The sequence below is a fragment of the Oncorhynchus nerka genome, linkage group LG17 (genome assembly GCF_034236695.1).
Source record: "Oncorhynchus nerka isolate Pitt River linkage group LG17, Oner_Uvic_2.0, whole genome shotgun sequence".
Classification (NCBI taxonomy): Eukaryota; Metazoa; Chordata; class Actinopteri; order Salmoniformes; family Salmonidae; genus Oncorhynchus; species Oncorhynchus nerka.
The window spans coordinates 30,760,211-30,776,799 of NC_088412.1; the positions used below are offsets into that span (position 1 = coordinate 30,760,211).

Sequence of the window (16,589 nt, forward strand, 5' to 3'; positions counted from 1 at the left end):
CATTCATCTGTGTGACCTACAAATACAGCGAATTCAGAAATATTGGTAATATTTCCAAATACATAACCAATATTGAGTAGGTGATTGAAACAGCATAATCTAGATTTGACAAGTTTGACTCCTGACAATGTTATTCGTACACCACTGCCTATTTGGTTCCTTCAAATGTTTACATCAACATCTGTTGTGGTTCCAGGTTAAATATAATTTATTTTACCGCATGGTGACGGTGTGCTAAATTGGAGGAAGAAATATATCATCTTTACCCACTATTTTCTGTATTCACAGCTATTCAGCTCCAGTACATTCATGTATACTCATGCAGTATGACTTCAACATCCCCAACTCATTTTACCCCAAGCTCTAGTGTGTGGCCCACCGAGGTTGCTATCCCAAGAAAGGGCACAGGTACCGACAGCTGAATATGACATCATTGACTAGAAACAAGTGTGTTTCTAGCCAATGAAGTACAGCAAATTTGATTACGGTAAGACATTTTTGGGGGATATGAGCCTAAAAAGAGTACCTTGGTATTTGTTCTTAGTCCAGATTTATGTAAAATTCTGAAGGAATTATTTTCTGACATTTTGTGCTAGTCCAATTATGTCTATCTTTTTTGTGCCTCTTTTGTTCCTGTAGATCTCTGGTCTTCTGTATAAACATTTGGTGAGTCCCCTCCAGGCCAAGAGCTGGGGCCGGATGCACCATTTGCCCACAATGTGTATGTTGTGATAATGCTGCAGCTCCCCTCGGTTAAGTTGTATAGCATCACCGTGGATCACTGCAAGTGGTGTGTGTGACAACGGCTGTAACAATACAGAGGCGGATGCAAGATGCAAGCAATGATGGTTTAATGAATACAGGTTACAGCAGCAACAGGACAGACAGACTGTACTCAGACGGAATCCGACCCAGGGACTAGGGCGCATCCTCCTATGTGAGCGTGCTGAGAAACCCAGGGGAGAGTGTCCGGATGGGTAGGAAGGAGCACAGCAGAAAATCCACACAAGGGCGGCGAGAGATGAGTACGGACACACGACACAACCTCAGGGAAGTAACAACGATCTGACAACAAGAAACACTGGTTACAGAACATATAAAGGGAAGATAAGTGATTCCAGCTGGCGCAGACAATCAGGCAGAGATTGGGAACCACGCCCACACAAACACGGAGAGAGAGAGAGAGAGAGAGAGAGAAAAAAAGGAAAAGGAGGCAGTGGATTCATGAACCGCGACAATACCCCCCCAGGAACGCCTCTTGGCGTTCCAGGCGAATTACCTGTCGATTGAAATCATCGATAAGGGAGTGATCCAGAATGTCCCTAGCAGGTACCCAACTTCTCTCCTCCGGGCCGTAACCCTCCCAGTCCACCAGGTACTGGAATCCGCGTCCCCTCCTTCTAGAGTCCAAAATACGATTGACAGAAAAGGTGGGTTCCCCATCAACAAGTCGTGGCGGCGGGGAACCGGGACCGGTGGGTTAATGCGTGCCTGAAACACAGGTTTTATTTTAGACACATGAAAGGTAGGATGAATTCTCCTATACGCCGGAGGAAGCTGGAGCCGGACCGCCACCGGACTAATGATCCTGGTGACTTTGAACGGGCCGATAAATTTGGGGGCAAGCTTGTTCGAAACGGATCGGAGTGGAATGTTCTTAGTAGAAAGCCACACTCTTTGGCCAACGACGTATACCGGAGGCTTCGACCGGTGGCGATCGGCCCTTTAGTCTTGGTGCGCGCCCCCACCCGGAGAAGAGTCTCACGGGCTCTGCTCCATGCGTGACGGCACCTCTGGATGAAAGCGTGAGCGGAGGGAACAGACACCTCGGACTCCGTACTGGGAAAGATAGGTGGCTGGTAACCTAAACTACACTCAAACGGAGAGAGACCCGTGGCTGCCACTGGCAACGAATTGTGAGCGTACTCAACCATAGAGAGTTGTTGACTCCAGGAAGAGGATTCTTAGAAACCAAACATCGCAACACTCTCTCCAAATCTTGGTTGGCCCTCCGCTTGACCGTTGCTCTGGGGATGAAACCCTGAAGACAGGCTGACACTCACTCCCAGTAACCTACAAAACTCTTGCCAAAACTTGGACACAAATTGGGGCCCCCTGTCAGAAACTACGTCCATCGGCAGACCATGTAAGCGAAAGACGTGATCCACGACAGTTACCGCTGTCTCCTTGGCAGATGGTAATTTAGGCAAGGGAATAAAATGAGCCGCCTTCGAGAACCGGTCCACCACGGTCAAAACAACCGTCTTGCCCTGGGAGGGCGGGAGGGCGGTAACAAAATCTAGCGCGATGTGGGACCAGGGTCTCGAAGGGACCGACAGCGGTTTGAGTAACCCATCTGGGGGTCGATTAGAAGTCTTCCCAGTGGCACAAACCGAGCAAGCCAAGACAAAACTGTGAATGTCACGAGCCATCAGTGGCCACCAAAAGCGTTGCTTAACCAAAAGCTAGTGCGACTGACTCCTGGATGACACGCTACGTTGGAGCAATGCCCCCACCGAATAACATCGGACCGACACCCCTCCGGCACAAACAACCGATTAGGCGGGCAACCGGGCGGAGGCGTACCCCTTCTAAGGCCGTTTTGACCCTCGATTCAACCTCCCATGTGAGTGTGGAGACCACTAGGGTCCCGGGTAGGATGCACTCGGGAGTTGATGGGCGTTCGGAATGGTCAAAAATGCGAAAAGGGAATCGGGTTTGACATTCTTGGAACCCGGGCGATACGAGAGAGAGAAGTCAAAACGTCCGAAAAGAGTGCCCACCGCGCCTGCCTGGAGTTGAGTCGCTTGGCGGTTCTGATATATTCCAAATTTTTGTGATCGGTCCAAACTATAAAAGGTACCCCGAACCCTCTAACCAATGGCGCCACTCCTCCAGTGCTAACTTCACTGCCAACAACTCTCTGTTGCCAATGTCGTAGTTGCGTTCCGCAGGTGATAACCGATGGGAAAGGAACGCGCAAGGGTGCATCTTGTCGTCAGAAGAGGAACGTTGGGAAAGTACCGCACCTACCCCCACCTCTGAAGCGTCCACCTCCACCACGAACTGACGCGAGGGATCGGGAGCTATGAGGATGGGAGCCGAAACAAAGCGGCTCTTGAGTTTGACGAATGCAGCCTCGGCTGTATCGGACCACCTGAACGTCACTCTGGGGGAGGTTAAGGCGGTAAGAGGAGCGACTATCTGGCTAAAGTTGCGAACGAAACGCCGGTAGAAATTGGCGAATCCCAGAAACCTCTGTAGGGCCTTACGGGAATCTGGGCTTGGCCAATCCACCACAGCCTTAACCTTGTCAGGATCCATGCGAATACCTTCAGTCGAGACGATGTAACCTAGGAATGGAACGGATTGTGCATGAAAAATGCATTTCTCCGCCTTGACAAAAAGTCCATTCTCCAACAACCTCTGAAGCACTCGTCTGACGTGCTGAACGTGTTCCTGGAGAGAAGAAGAAAAATCAGTATGTCATCCAGGTAAACATATATGAACTGATCAATCATATCTCTCAGCACGTCATTTACGAGTGCCTGGAAAACCGCTGGGGAGTTGGATAGCCCAAAAGGCATGACCAAATATTCGAAGTGCCCTCTGGGGTGTTAAACGCGGTCTTCCATTCGTCCCCCCTTATGCGAACCAAATGATATGCATTACGAAATCAACTTAGTGAACACGGATGCTCCCTGTAACCTTTCAAAGGCTGAGGACATCAACGGTAAGGGATAGGTATTTTTCACTGTGATGTTATTCAACCCACGGTAATCAATGCAAGGACGCAGAGATCCGTCCTTCTTCTCCACAAAGAAGAACCCCGCCCCCGCTGGAGAAGAGGAAGGACGAATGAATCCAGATGCCAGAGAACCAGAGATGTATCTCTCCATAGCCTCCCTCTCAGGAACAGAGAGTGAATAGAACTTGCCTTTAGGCGGAGACTCACCTGGCAATAATTCTATTGCACAGTCATAGGGACGATGCGGAGGAAGAGAAGCAGCACGGGACTTACTGAACACCTCCTTCAGGTCGAGGTATTCAACGGGCACGTTAGACAAATCCACCGCCTCCTCTAGAAACACAGAATCAGACACAGACGAACAAGCAGACACTAAACAGGACTCAAGACATTTGTTACTCCACATGGATATAGAATTATGACCCCAGTCAACTCTGGGGTTGTGTTGGGTGAGCCAAGGGTGGCCGAGAACTAATGCAAGGGGTGAGTCCATGAGTAGAAATGATAGTGTCTCAGTGTGATTGCCAGAAGTGATGAGTGTGATAGGTTCAGTGGTGTGAGAAATGTTGGGTAGTTCTTGACCATTGAGAGCGTTGACGGATATCTTGTGCGTGAGTGAGGTGATAGGAATCTGGAGTTTGTGAGCGAGCTTGAAGTCCATGAAATTACCCTCTGCTCCTGAGTCCAGTAAGGCTTGGGTGTCGTGCGTGTGGTTGGCCCATCTTAGTCTTACCGGGAGGAGAGTAGATGATGAGGTCTTCTCTGTGGTGACACCACCCGATAGTAGCCTCATTCTTACTACCGGGCCTAATCTTTTACCGGGCAGGAGTGGATAAAGTGGCCCGCTCTACCACAGTAGAGACAGAGTCCTTGGGATCTCCGCCTCTCCTCTCTTCCCGGGAGAGGCGAGCTCTCCCAGCTGCATGGGTTCGTGAGCGGAGGTTGAACTGGCCGTGTTCCCGCCGCTGGCATGCCAGCCCTCCGTGTCGTTATACGGTCTGTTAGGGCATGCTCGGCGGCCAACACGACTCAGACGAGCGTCGACCCTCAAGGCTAGTTCCACTAGTCCATTTAAACTCCTGGGAAGGTCCAGAACATAAATCTCCTTCTGGATCCGGTCCTCCAGCCCATGCAGGAACATGTCCCACTGCGCCTCCTCGTTCCACTGACACTCTGCGGCCAGAGTGCGGAATTGGATGGAGTATTCCGATACTGAACGGTCTCCTTGGCGAAGGTCAGCGAGTAGTCTGGCCGCCTCCTACCCGCCACGGCCCGATCGAAGACCCTTCTCATCTCCTCGGAGAGTGTCTGGAAAGAGGTGCAGCATGGGTCCTGGTTCGCCCACACCCGTTCCCCAAAGAGCCGCTTTGCCTGATAGCAGTGTGAGTACGAATGCTACCTTAGACTGTTCACGGTTGAAGGTCCGTGGCTGCAACGAGAAATGCATGGAACATCTCGTAAGAAAAGCTCTGCAATAGTCAGGATCACCTGAATAACCCTCTGGTGTCGGTAGCCGTGGCTCTAGCTGGGAATCCGGCTCTGGCGGGGCGGGTTGAACTGCCGGTGTAGGTGGCGCAGCGAGACCCCTCAGATGTTGTAATTGTTGGGTCAGCTGGGATACCTGCGTCGCAATGGCTTGTACTTCCCGACCTGTGCTGGAGATGTTCTCCTCTTGTTGATCCATTCTCGTGATACTACGGAAATGAATTCGGTCAGACTCGTTGAACTCGCTGCATCCATGGTCTGGTCAGATCGTTCTGTAACAATACAGAGGCGGATGCAAGATGCAAGCAACGATGGTTTAATGAATACAGGTTACAGCAGCAACAGGACAGACAGACTGTACTCAGACGGAATCCGACCCAGGGACTAGGGCGCATCCTCCTATGTGAGCGTGCTGAGAAACCCAGGGGAGAGTGTCCGGATGGGTAGGAAGGAGCACAGCAGAAAATCCACACAAGGGCGGCGAGAGATGAGTACGGACACACGACACAACCTCAGGGAAGTAACAACGATCTGACAACAAGAAACACTGGTTACAGAACATATAAAGGGAAGATAAGTGATTCCAGCTGGCGCAGACAATCAGGCCGAGATTGGGAACCACGCCCACACAAACACGGGAGAGAGAGAGAGAGAGAGAGAGAGAGAGAGAAAAGGAAAAGGAGGCAGTGGATTCATGAACCGCGACAACGGCGGGCGCCAAGTATCACTGGACCTGTTTTGCAGACATGAACAGAGGTTAGCCAGGAGAGCAGAGGTGGAGGGGCCATGTGCAAAGAGAACCAAGCTGTGTGGAAGACTTTTAACAATGTTGTTGGTCGTCAAGAGTCATGCCTTTAGAAGAGTTGCATGTCGATCTCTCCTGTAATTGTGTCATTAAATAAGAAACGGCGGCTGCTGAAAACATTATACCCTTAGCAGTCTCTATGTTTAGTTGGTTAGGTGTAGAAGCACAGTACTAATGCTCTCAGGAAATCAGACACTAAAATGTAAGAATTTCTATGGATTTATAGACAGGACATGCATAACTGTCTTCATTGTATCAAATCATTTGTTTTGTTTCTCACTTACCAACCATCATGTCACAATACTTGTAAACAGTCATTTGTATTGTTATGTGTAAGCAATTGCACTAACTTCAAGAGCCCTATCATTCTCAACTGCCTAGTTGCCACAGTAGGAAATTTGCCGTGAATAAAATAGAACGTGAAATATTATCAATGAAAAAAGCTCCCGTCTGTATGTCTCCATCATATGCCCAAATATAAGGTTTTATTTCTCAATTGTTTATAAACATCAATTATGTAAACGTCAATGTCATGTGATTAACTATCTGTTGGATGTCATGGATTGTTAGTCCTTGCATGTACAGTACACTGATTGTACAAAAGAGCCTAACCTGTTTTGAGCCCAACATTTTTAGTCTGATGACTCGTTGCTTGTTGGAGTACGTTGTTTTTTGGATAAGGATGTTTATTCGGGAAACCCTGGTGAAGTCACGAGGATGGTTGAAGAAAGCTTTGGTAAACGTGAATGCAGTCAAAGTAAACAGGAGTGGCATGATGTTTATAGCGTGTGTGTCTAAAGAGCAACAGGAGCGCGCATTGTGGTTCGCGGAATTATCGACGCATGAAGTGGACAGCTTTGATTTTCGGAGCAGGGCCCCGGTAAAAGGTGTTAGATCTGGACAGTGATAATATTTTAGGCAAAAAAAAATCCAGGAGTAGTTAATGCACGTCACTTGACCCGTATGGAGAATTGGGAAAAGGAGCTAAGTTTATCTCTATTATTGTCAGAATGTGTGCGTACTGGTAGAGTAGTCAGGTGCAGGAGAGCAGAGTTTTGTGAACAGGCGCACACTTTATTATGGCAAAAGTGCAAAACAGTCACAAGAATTATGATTAACAATAAACATCTTTGTGAAAAATAACACGGAAAAAACAAGCCAGTCTGGCGCGTCAACAATACACACGTGACACAAACAATCTTACACAAAGACATGATGGGGAACAGAGGAATAAATACATGTAGATTGATTGGGGAATGAAAACCAGGTGTGCAGGAAACAAGACAAAACAAATGGATACATGAAAAATGTAGCGGCGATGGCTTGAGAGCCGGTCACGTCGACCGCCGAACGCCCCCCGAACAAGGAGAGGAGCCGACTTTGGTGGAAGTCGTGACAATTATTGACGTTTGTATATTTACCACCCGATGTAAAGTTGGGATATATAAGATACTGTACGCCGATACTGTACACCGATACTGTACGCCGATACTGTACGCCGATACTGTATGCCGATACTGTACGCCGTAAGAGCGCTCATGCAAAACCTGATGCAATGCAAGAAGTGTAAAAACTTTGTCCATGTGTCAAGTGTTTGCAGACAGAAGGAATATGTTATTGAAGAGTATGAATGTAAAATGTTGCAACTGTGGTGGGGATTATATTTCCGAATTCCCTGAGTGTCCTGTTAGGGTGAAAGAGGTTGAGGTGTCAAGGATCAGGGCTGTACAGCAAATCTCATATGTGGAGGTGGTGAAGAGCGTTGAAGGGGCAAGAGGCCACAGTTCTGAAGAAGATATGGTGGTGGATGCACCACAACCAGTTGCCAGTGTTATACGCCAACCAAGTGATCTGGATACACTTATTGTTAAGAAGGTGGATTTTGTGGCATTTATAGCCACAGTTATTAATTGTACAAGTGTCCAAGAAGCTGGACGTCTCTGCAGCCGAGAAGTTTTTGGGCCTCCAAGACTTAACAGCAGAAGCACTGCAAGGACTGTCGCCAGGAGAGATGTCCCGTCATCACAGGATCCTTTTGAGCCAGAAAAGGAGGCTGATTTACTTTAATTAACATTTTGTTACTGATAGTTTGTATGATATTTTTTTATTCATTTATTTACCACAAATGTTTTCATTTTTGGATCCTTATTATCCAGGTCGCAGTTGTAAATGAGAACCTGTTCTCAACTGGCCTACCTGGTTAAATAAATTAAAACATATATAAAAAAATATCCACCTGTACAGTAGGTGGCGGAATGCACATATATTTGTTGCGAACCCCATTATACAAAAGAAGAAGAAAGGGCAGTACGTTTAGTTTTTTCTACTGAACGTAACTTCCTTTTACATAAGGAAGCAAGGCGGAAGTACAGGACAGAACACGTGAAAGAATATACATTTAGCTGACAACATGGACGTCGTAGAAGAGCATGATATACAGGATAAACCCACGAAAAAGAAGACTAAGAAGCCAAAGAAACAGCCAAAGCCTCCACATGAAAATGGTAACGATAGCATGATTGAGAAAACAGAGCCAGAACATGTGGATGCGCCGGCAGAATTCTCGTTTCCCCCCACATTCAGTGTGTCTGAAATAAAAAATAAACAACGCAGACACCTCATGTTCATGAAGCTGAAGCAGGAGAAACGGAAGGTAATGAACGTTTAGCATGCATGTGTTCCCACTTCATAATTCTTTAAAGTTCTCTATTTACTTATTTAGTCGGGTCATCTCCGAAAATAGTGTATTTCTAGTCCCCGCCGTAACCACCACTAAGAACCCTTAAATGTCTGATCAACTTTACAATGTTTCTTTTTATAAAATATATGTAAGACCGTTAGATGGCAACACAAATGTGTAATATATTGTACAATCCGGTCAGTAGCATGAAATGCGCTTGTCCCTCTGGTCATGAGTCAAGGTTTAACGTTACTGACACGTAAAAAAATAAAATAAAATCCCACTTTAAATATAATGCAAAATAAAGTATTAGCTTTATTTCGTGGACTACTTAAAAAACGAATGTAAAAAATAATTTACAGGGAATAGCTGTCCCTCAATTATATGTCACTGGTGTTACCCTTTTGTAAAAATATAAACACCTCTTTGAAATGCAACATTCATTGGAGAAAGGGCTGTTTTTTGATGATTAATTTGGTAATTTCATGCGGAACCTTAAGATATCACAGGTGTTAGACAGTTTATAGTAGGGGGAAATGTTATTGCAATAATTGATCAAATCCCGTGATTTATTTACAATTTATTAACAAGTGTGGTTTGAGCAACTGTGTCCGCCATACTAGCTATGCCATCTTGCCTGCAGATTTGCCACTGGTGTTACTAGAATATTTTTAATAGTGTTATTGGTCACTGGTGTTACTGTCATTTTGTTACCGTCCCTGGTGTTACACAATATAACTTTACACATACCTATTTTAAAGTAAATTATTACTAATCAAAATATTTTCTTAATATTATCATTAACATTTTCTCTTTGATTAAATATACTAATTAAATGGTCAAATGCTATTTTGGAAAGCCTCAATTGTCATCTAAAATATAAGTAACACCAGTGACAAAACAATGCAAGCATATAAAAAATGTAATGTTGTAAAAATATCAAAGTGCATAGATAAGTAATAATTTACTAGTAGTAGCACATTTTTGCAGGACACGCTCTATTTTGGTGGCCTCTGGAACATTCTAATGCCTTGATTCCATCAGAAATAAACAGTGAAATTATTGAATACTTTATAGCGTTTACCTCCCAGATTGGTAAATGTATTATGTATAAATACATGACTGAAAATGTATGAATTCAGTGTATTGTTAGTTCTTTTGGATATTCTCTAGTCCTATATGATCAGGACTATTTTCAAATCAAATTTTCTAAGTGGAGAACATGAAACCTTTTTTTAACATTAAATCTGTCTTATTTACAGTTTTACTGCAAGATCTGAATTTCCACAGTGATGTTTGTTCTTCAAATTATGTATATTATTAAAACAGAAATTAAATGGGGCACATTATCTTGAAAAATAAATGTAAAGGTTAAATTGAAGAAGAAAAGCGACCTATTGTTCCTGCAGTGAGGATTCACAATCTTCCAAACAAAGGGATTTCATAATTTTTCTGCGGGTAATCGCCAAAAATGAAAACACGAAGCAGGTCTCACTCATTGGTCTTTTAAAAACCTGCTGTATGTAAAATATTGTGTGCTTTAGCTTGGAAAATAAATAAATGTGACTCTTGATTACGACATAATGATGTGTGTTTCAAACATATGTTGGTTTTCCTAAAGAAGTTCAATCCGCTTCGTGTTTTGTTTCCTTGGCACAATACTAACGTGTCTCACGATACTTGTTTCATCACGGCCTTAATAACCACGTTGTATGGCAAAGGAATATAGGAGATTAACTTTATTCAGTCAGTTCGACACCTTTTATAAACTAGTTGCTTTTCGGCCATCAATCAAAGCACAGTACCATGCTCTCCCTCCTCCAGCTGAAGAAATGTAGACTGCAACCAACCACAGCGTACACACATCACACTGGTACCGGGAGGTGGGGCAGACAGCAGTTGCTCTGTCATCGCTCGCTTTGTGACTGACCGGCACCTGTCCTATCCATAGATCGATAGAAGATGCATATCCTTCATTCAAGCGGGAGGTGGCTCGGCTGACTTTTCTGACTAATGAATTGGAAGTTTTAAATGAAAAGCAGCAGTTTATTATTTTTTTAAGTAGCCGGCTGAAAATAAGTTTTAACGGCTGTTTGGATGATGGCCGGTGCTTAGGGAAAACACTTGAACAACCCAGTCCTCAAAATAATAACAATTGGGTGTGTCCTTATGTCTTGTTTATACAAGTGTGTAATGGAAATGGGCATTTTGCATATTCCAACTCCCCCTGAGACACCCGTAGGGAATGGGATCACGGCAAGGGTCACCATTGTCCAGCGCCCCCGGAGCATTTGGGGTTAAGGGCACAATAACAGGTTTTCACCTTGTCGGCTCCGGGATTCAAACTAGCGACCTTTCGGTAACTGGCCCAACACTCTAACCTCGACGCAAAACCTGCCGCCCCGGTGCAAAGTCTTACCAGTGGGAACTGGACGAGAGTATCTATTCCGGTCTTTTAGTGTAGCCATGTAACATGGTGTTTTTTTTTATTTCATTTCAGCAAAAGGTGGCAATGAAGAAGAAAAAGAAAAAAGAGAGGGATGCTCTAGGTGACAAGGTAAGTAGGTTGGATGCTGCACTTATGACATCACTTGGTCCCACTGATATGTAAATGAATAGAGACAACTGTTAGAGCCCTCTGTGAGCAGAAAGACTATAAGAGTAGCCCGTTATTGACAGACCAAAGAATTCCAAGATGTAGGCCTAAACATAATTGATATTAAGATGACTCTTCTTACCTTTCCAATGTAGGCTCCCCCAAAGGAAGTTCCAAAGACGATAGAAAACCAGAGGGTATACGACGAAACTACTGTTAACCCTGAAGATGAAGAGGTACTGTCTTTCTGCAGAGCTGTTTGATGTCATCTCATGCATTTACAGTATAGTGTTTTGATGTCGTCTCGTGCATTTACAGTATAGTGTTTTGATGTCATCTCATGCATTTACAGTATAGTGTTTTGATGTCGTCTCATGCATTTACAGTATAGTGTTTTGATGTCGTCTCATGCATTTACAGTATAGTGTTTTGATGTCATCTCATGCATTTACAGTATAGTGTTTTGATGTCATCTCATGCATTTACAGTATAGTGTTTTGATGTCATCTCATGCATTTACAGTATAGTGTTTTGATGTCATCTCCTGCATTTACAGTAGTGTTTTGATGTCATCTCGTGCATTTACAGTATAGTGTTTTGATGTCATCTCGTGCATTTACAGTATAGTGTTTTGATGTCATCTCGTGCATTTACAGTATAGTGTTTTGATGTCATCTCGTGCTTTTACAGTATAGTATTTTGATGTCATCTCGTGCTTTTACAGTATAGTGTTTTGATGTCATCTCGTGCTTTTACAGTATAGTGTTTTGATGTTGCATATTACTCAGATACTCTCCATTGCAGGTGGCCTTTGATGAGGGAACTGATGAGTTTTCGGCCTATTTCAACCGGCTGACCAACCCCAAAGTCCTCATTACCACATCTGACAGACCTAGAGGGGTGAGTGGACTAAAACAGCACCCGGAGATGGAGTTGTTATTTATTTCAGTCCCGCTGTGAATCTCAGAAGATTGATGATACCTTCTGCAAGCTTTTGCTCTAAAGGTGCTTACACTCCAGAAAATAAAATGCAGCCGCCTCCATTGGTTTCTAAATTAAGCCGGCGTCAAATTTGCCTCACACCCCTGCAGCAGCGGCACCGGTAAGGACAGCAGCTGTCAACCACATGCACAAGCGGAGAATCTTTCACTGCCAGTCCAGTAAACACATTTGAACTTTTTCCCCTTGCTGCTGGACCGCTTTCTTTAACAATATATTTTTAATCAACTGTAGAAGGCTTGGCTGGTGTCTTCCGCTCCCTTGCTGTAGGCTTCTTAATGCTGATCTAGCATACCTGCTGGTTCAGGTGTCAATACATGGGGGGGGGGCTGTGTACCTGGTAGCTCTCCAGGAAGAGGGTTGGCCACTCCTGCTTTATCATATTAAAGTAACTACCCAGTGAAAATCTCACTTTTAAAAGTTCATATTCTGTTAATGTTGTTGACTCATTTGTGGCCAAAGCATAAATTAGAGAGAGAACCTGTATATAAAACAGATCTTTTAAAAAACGTTCATAGAATATGACCTCATGTTGCCTCATTGGCTGATCTGGCCTACTCACGTTAATATTTTTAATGACTAGTATATGCCCATACCATTCAAACACATAAAAGCTACTTTTTAACATATTTAATTAAAACATTTAGGAAGGAAAACTATCGAACTCTCGAAACACTGGTAAGTTTAATATGATTTATAAAATGTTCTTCTCCAGGTGTCTGCAAATCAACTTTATTTTCCATATGCACATGATACACACGGTGTACAACCCAGTACAGGGAAATGCTTATGAATATGACCTCAAACGTGCCTGACTTATTGGTTCATGAGGTGGAACCAGCCCGACTTGTGTGTTCGTGAGGCTGTCTGAGCCGGGGCGCTGCACAGCTGACCTGTAAATCACCTAAGATTCCAAACAAAGGGAAGAAATCCTTCTAAAGATTAGACCGACAGGATCTAGCTCAGGCTTATATCTGTAGACAAGAAGGTTGATGGTTATTGATGCACTGGAATGTAGGAGACTAATACTGTATGTGGGGCTGGGCGATCATTAGTCACTTAATATTCTCCAAAAAATTATCAGATATACAGTAACATTTTATGGTAGTTATTACAAAACGGTCTGCTTTCTGCTTTGTCTTTCAGAGGACAGTGAGGTTTTGCAACCAGCTGGCCACAGTCATCCCTGACGCACACGTGTACTACAGAAGAGGCTTGGCACTAAAGAAGGTCATTCCCCAGTGTATAGCCAGAGGTTTCACATACCTCATGGTCATCAATGAAGATCGTAAGGTGCCCAGTATCCTTTGGTTGACTGACAGAAAGAGGGACATTGCGACTGTTAATATGTTGACTGCTTATGATACTCTAATGCTGTTGTTGGTCTGCATTTTGTTATTACATGCACTCGCTTTTAAGTCACAGACCAGGCTTCAGTATCACAATCCTAACAGCCTGGCACACAGTTAAGTCCTGTTTCAAGTTGGACCGCCCACCTTGAGGTGGAGAGTTGCAGTTGGGGTCAGTAATAATGCAAAGTCCCTTGTAGATGTCTGTTTCCTTCACCACAACACTAAGATGGTATGGTTCTCTGCCATCTCCCTGATGGGCCTACTGCACACTTCAAAGTCAGCAGTGTCCGACTGCGGAAGGAGATGAAGGCAAGACATTTCAAAACTGTTCAAACAGACATGTTAATGTCTCACTTAGAGCTACAGTATGTCATTTGAAAAACAACAGACCTGATGCTCTGCCACTTATTTTGATATATAGCTGAGGGATAATAATAACATTCTCTGGGGGATGGGGCTGGGTAAATGTAACATCTCAATTTTATAAACGGCACACTAGATATGATAGATACAAGAACTGACAGTCCATGTGGTTTTTACAATGACTTTGTTCTGATAGGGTAAGACAGTTGTACTAAGCTCATGAGGTATTTCCAGGTTTTATTTTAATAATGAACAGCTATAATTTGTTTACAATTCCCAAAATGTATCAATCCCAGACTGAATGTTTTAGTGTTGTATCTATGTGCTTTATAATTATTCAAATGAGTCTGGCATTCTTCAAGCAGAAACTCAGCTCACTTAGGGGATGGATCTGGAAAATGTATACATTGTGAGAATATAAATACTGAAAGAAAACCCTTTTACAGAGGCGAGGGAAGGACCCGACAGAACACTCCCCAGAGGTGATCCTCAACAATTTCACCACCCGCCTGGGCCACAGCATGGGACGACTCTTTGCTGCCCTTTTCCCTCACGACCCCCAGTTTGTGGGACGCCAAGTCGCCACTTTCCACAACCAGAGAGACTTCATCTTTTTCAGATTCCACAGGTGAATCATTTGCATAATGATGTATGAAGGATACATCGGGGAAAATACAGTTTAGACATCGTTTGCTAACTGGCAAGACGTCTAGCAGATGTATTTTCAATATCTGCATTGTAAATTCGACACATGCATAATTTATACGTCTCGGCGAGGTCTTCCCAATGTTCAAATACTCTCCAAACTACGAATGTGACGTGCTCTATCATTTACAGTCGCGCTAGTTCATAAGCATAAAAAAATTCACATTTTCTCAAATGATTGGCATGGTGTGTTTTTGGATTAAAACAGAATTCACTAAAACATGTTTTCTAGCTAACCCTAATCGTTTAAATGTCTCCGATGACAAGATCCACCTTTCAAAACGAGTCATTGGCTAGCTAACAATCAACTGACTAGCAACATATTAACCAACTAGCTAGCGCACAATCTTGTCAAACTGTTCAGTTGCAGCTTCCTTGTTAATAATTTATGCCAAATAAGACATAATGTCTTCTGCAGTGACACTTGCGTTACGACGTCCAGCATGCAAACGGCGCTGCGCTAAAACGAACAGACTTCAGGGGTGTAATTTCTCTGAACAGCTGATCAGGGATACCTCTGTTGTAATTAGCTCTGCTGCGCAAAAATTTAAGGATTGATACACAAGTTATGCATCATTTTAAAGCTAATAGTCTTCTCTTTTCAACAATGTATAGAGCTAAAATGTATGTCCGGGTCAATGCGACTGGAGCAAGTCACATATTCCCTACACAATTTGATACGTCGGCCAAAGGTGTGCGTGTTTGCTGCTCTCTTCGCGTAGAGTATTGTTGTCAGGCCATCGTTGTTTCCCATTCTAATGAGATCTGAATAATGGGGTTATAGTGGTCCACAACATGTCAATGCCCTTGTACTCTCCAAAGGTACATCTTTAAGAATGAGAAGAGAGTCGGCATTCAAGAGCTGGGACCACGCTTCACTCTGAAACTCCGATCATTACAGAAGGGGACCTTTGACTCCAAGTTTGGGGAATATGAGTGGGTTCTCAAGGTGAGTTCAGTCCTGTTTTGTTCTTTGACTGTGGAACAATTGAAACTGTTAGTGACTGCTCGTTTAGCAAGAGCAGTAGAACAGTATACCTTTTACAATAATAGTATTACTTTACTCCCTGTGAAGGGTGATCAATGTTTACCCACTTTAAAATTAAAATAAAAATGTTTTATCACTGATTTGCGATATTGGACTAGTGTGAATGGCAGAATCAGGGCAGATCCTCTTTGGTAGATAAATAATACCTACATTTGCTTTTACACTTTTCAGCGACATGAAAATGACGTCTGCAGAAGGAGGTTCAACCTTTGAGTGAAACATATGGACCTTCCCACGACATCATCTACATGAGACATTTTCTACAATGCATACCAGTTTGTCAGATTGTGTCCAGGCAAAAATTGCAGTCGTGCCTTTGGCCATGCAAGTCTCTTAAAATGTGACAACTTGTCGTAGGTTGTCATTTTAATTTGATGGCATCTTGTTCACATTTGATAGACAGTCATTGTGAAAGAGCAAAGCAGTCTGATTGATAGATTCTGGCTTTGTTAACACTTGTGTTATCTTTGTGCTTTTAGACAAAACAATCTGTACCTGTAAATGGTATTTCATATTTTCAAGTAAAACATGTACGTACTCTGAAATGTTAGTGATTTATTATCAAATACATGTAAAATGTTGTACAAGCAAGAGGTATCCCCTTGACTTTAGTGTCTAAGGGGCACCACAAGATGCGTAGCACGTCTCGTTGAAGAACAAAGGAGCTGATTCACTGACAATGCCATTCCAAAATGGCTGCGGTGTCTACTGCTTGCTAGCATGAGGACAAAAAAGGGCAGTTTTCTGGAAAACTAGCAGTGTTTCAATATTTTCGATGGAGTAGTATGAATGAAGGTAAAATTAGGAG

At 43.7% G+C, this 16,589-nt stretch overlaps 1 protein-coding gene across 1 annotated transcript; it reads left to right on the forward strand.

Annotated features, from left to right (window-relative positions):
- The first annotated feature begins 8,384 nt into the window (after nt 1-8,384).
- On the forward strand, nt 8,385-16,326 carry rpf1 (ribosome production factor 1 homolog). Its single transcript, XM_029686294.2, has 9 exons — nt 8,385-8,691; nt 11,219-11,275; nt 11,470-11,550; nt 12,119-12,214; nt 13,460-13,613; nt 13,892-13,974; nt 14,475-14,656; nt 15,556-15,682; nt 15,953-16,326. The coding sequence occupies exons 1-9, from the start codon at nt 8,449-8,451 to the stop codon at nt 15,992-15,994; spliced, it is 1,065 nt and encodes a 354-aa protein (XP_029542154.1). The 5' UTR covers nt 8,385-8,448; the 3' UTR covers nt 15,995-16,326.
- The last annotated feature ends 263 nt before the right edge of the window (nt 16,327-16,589 follow it).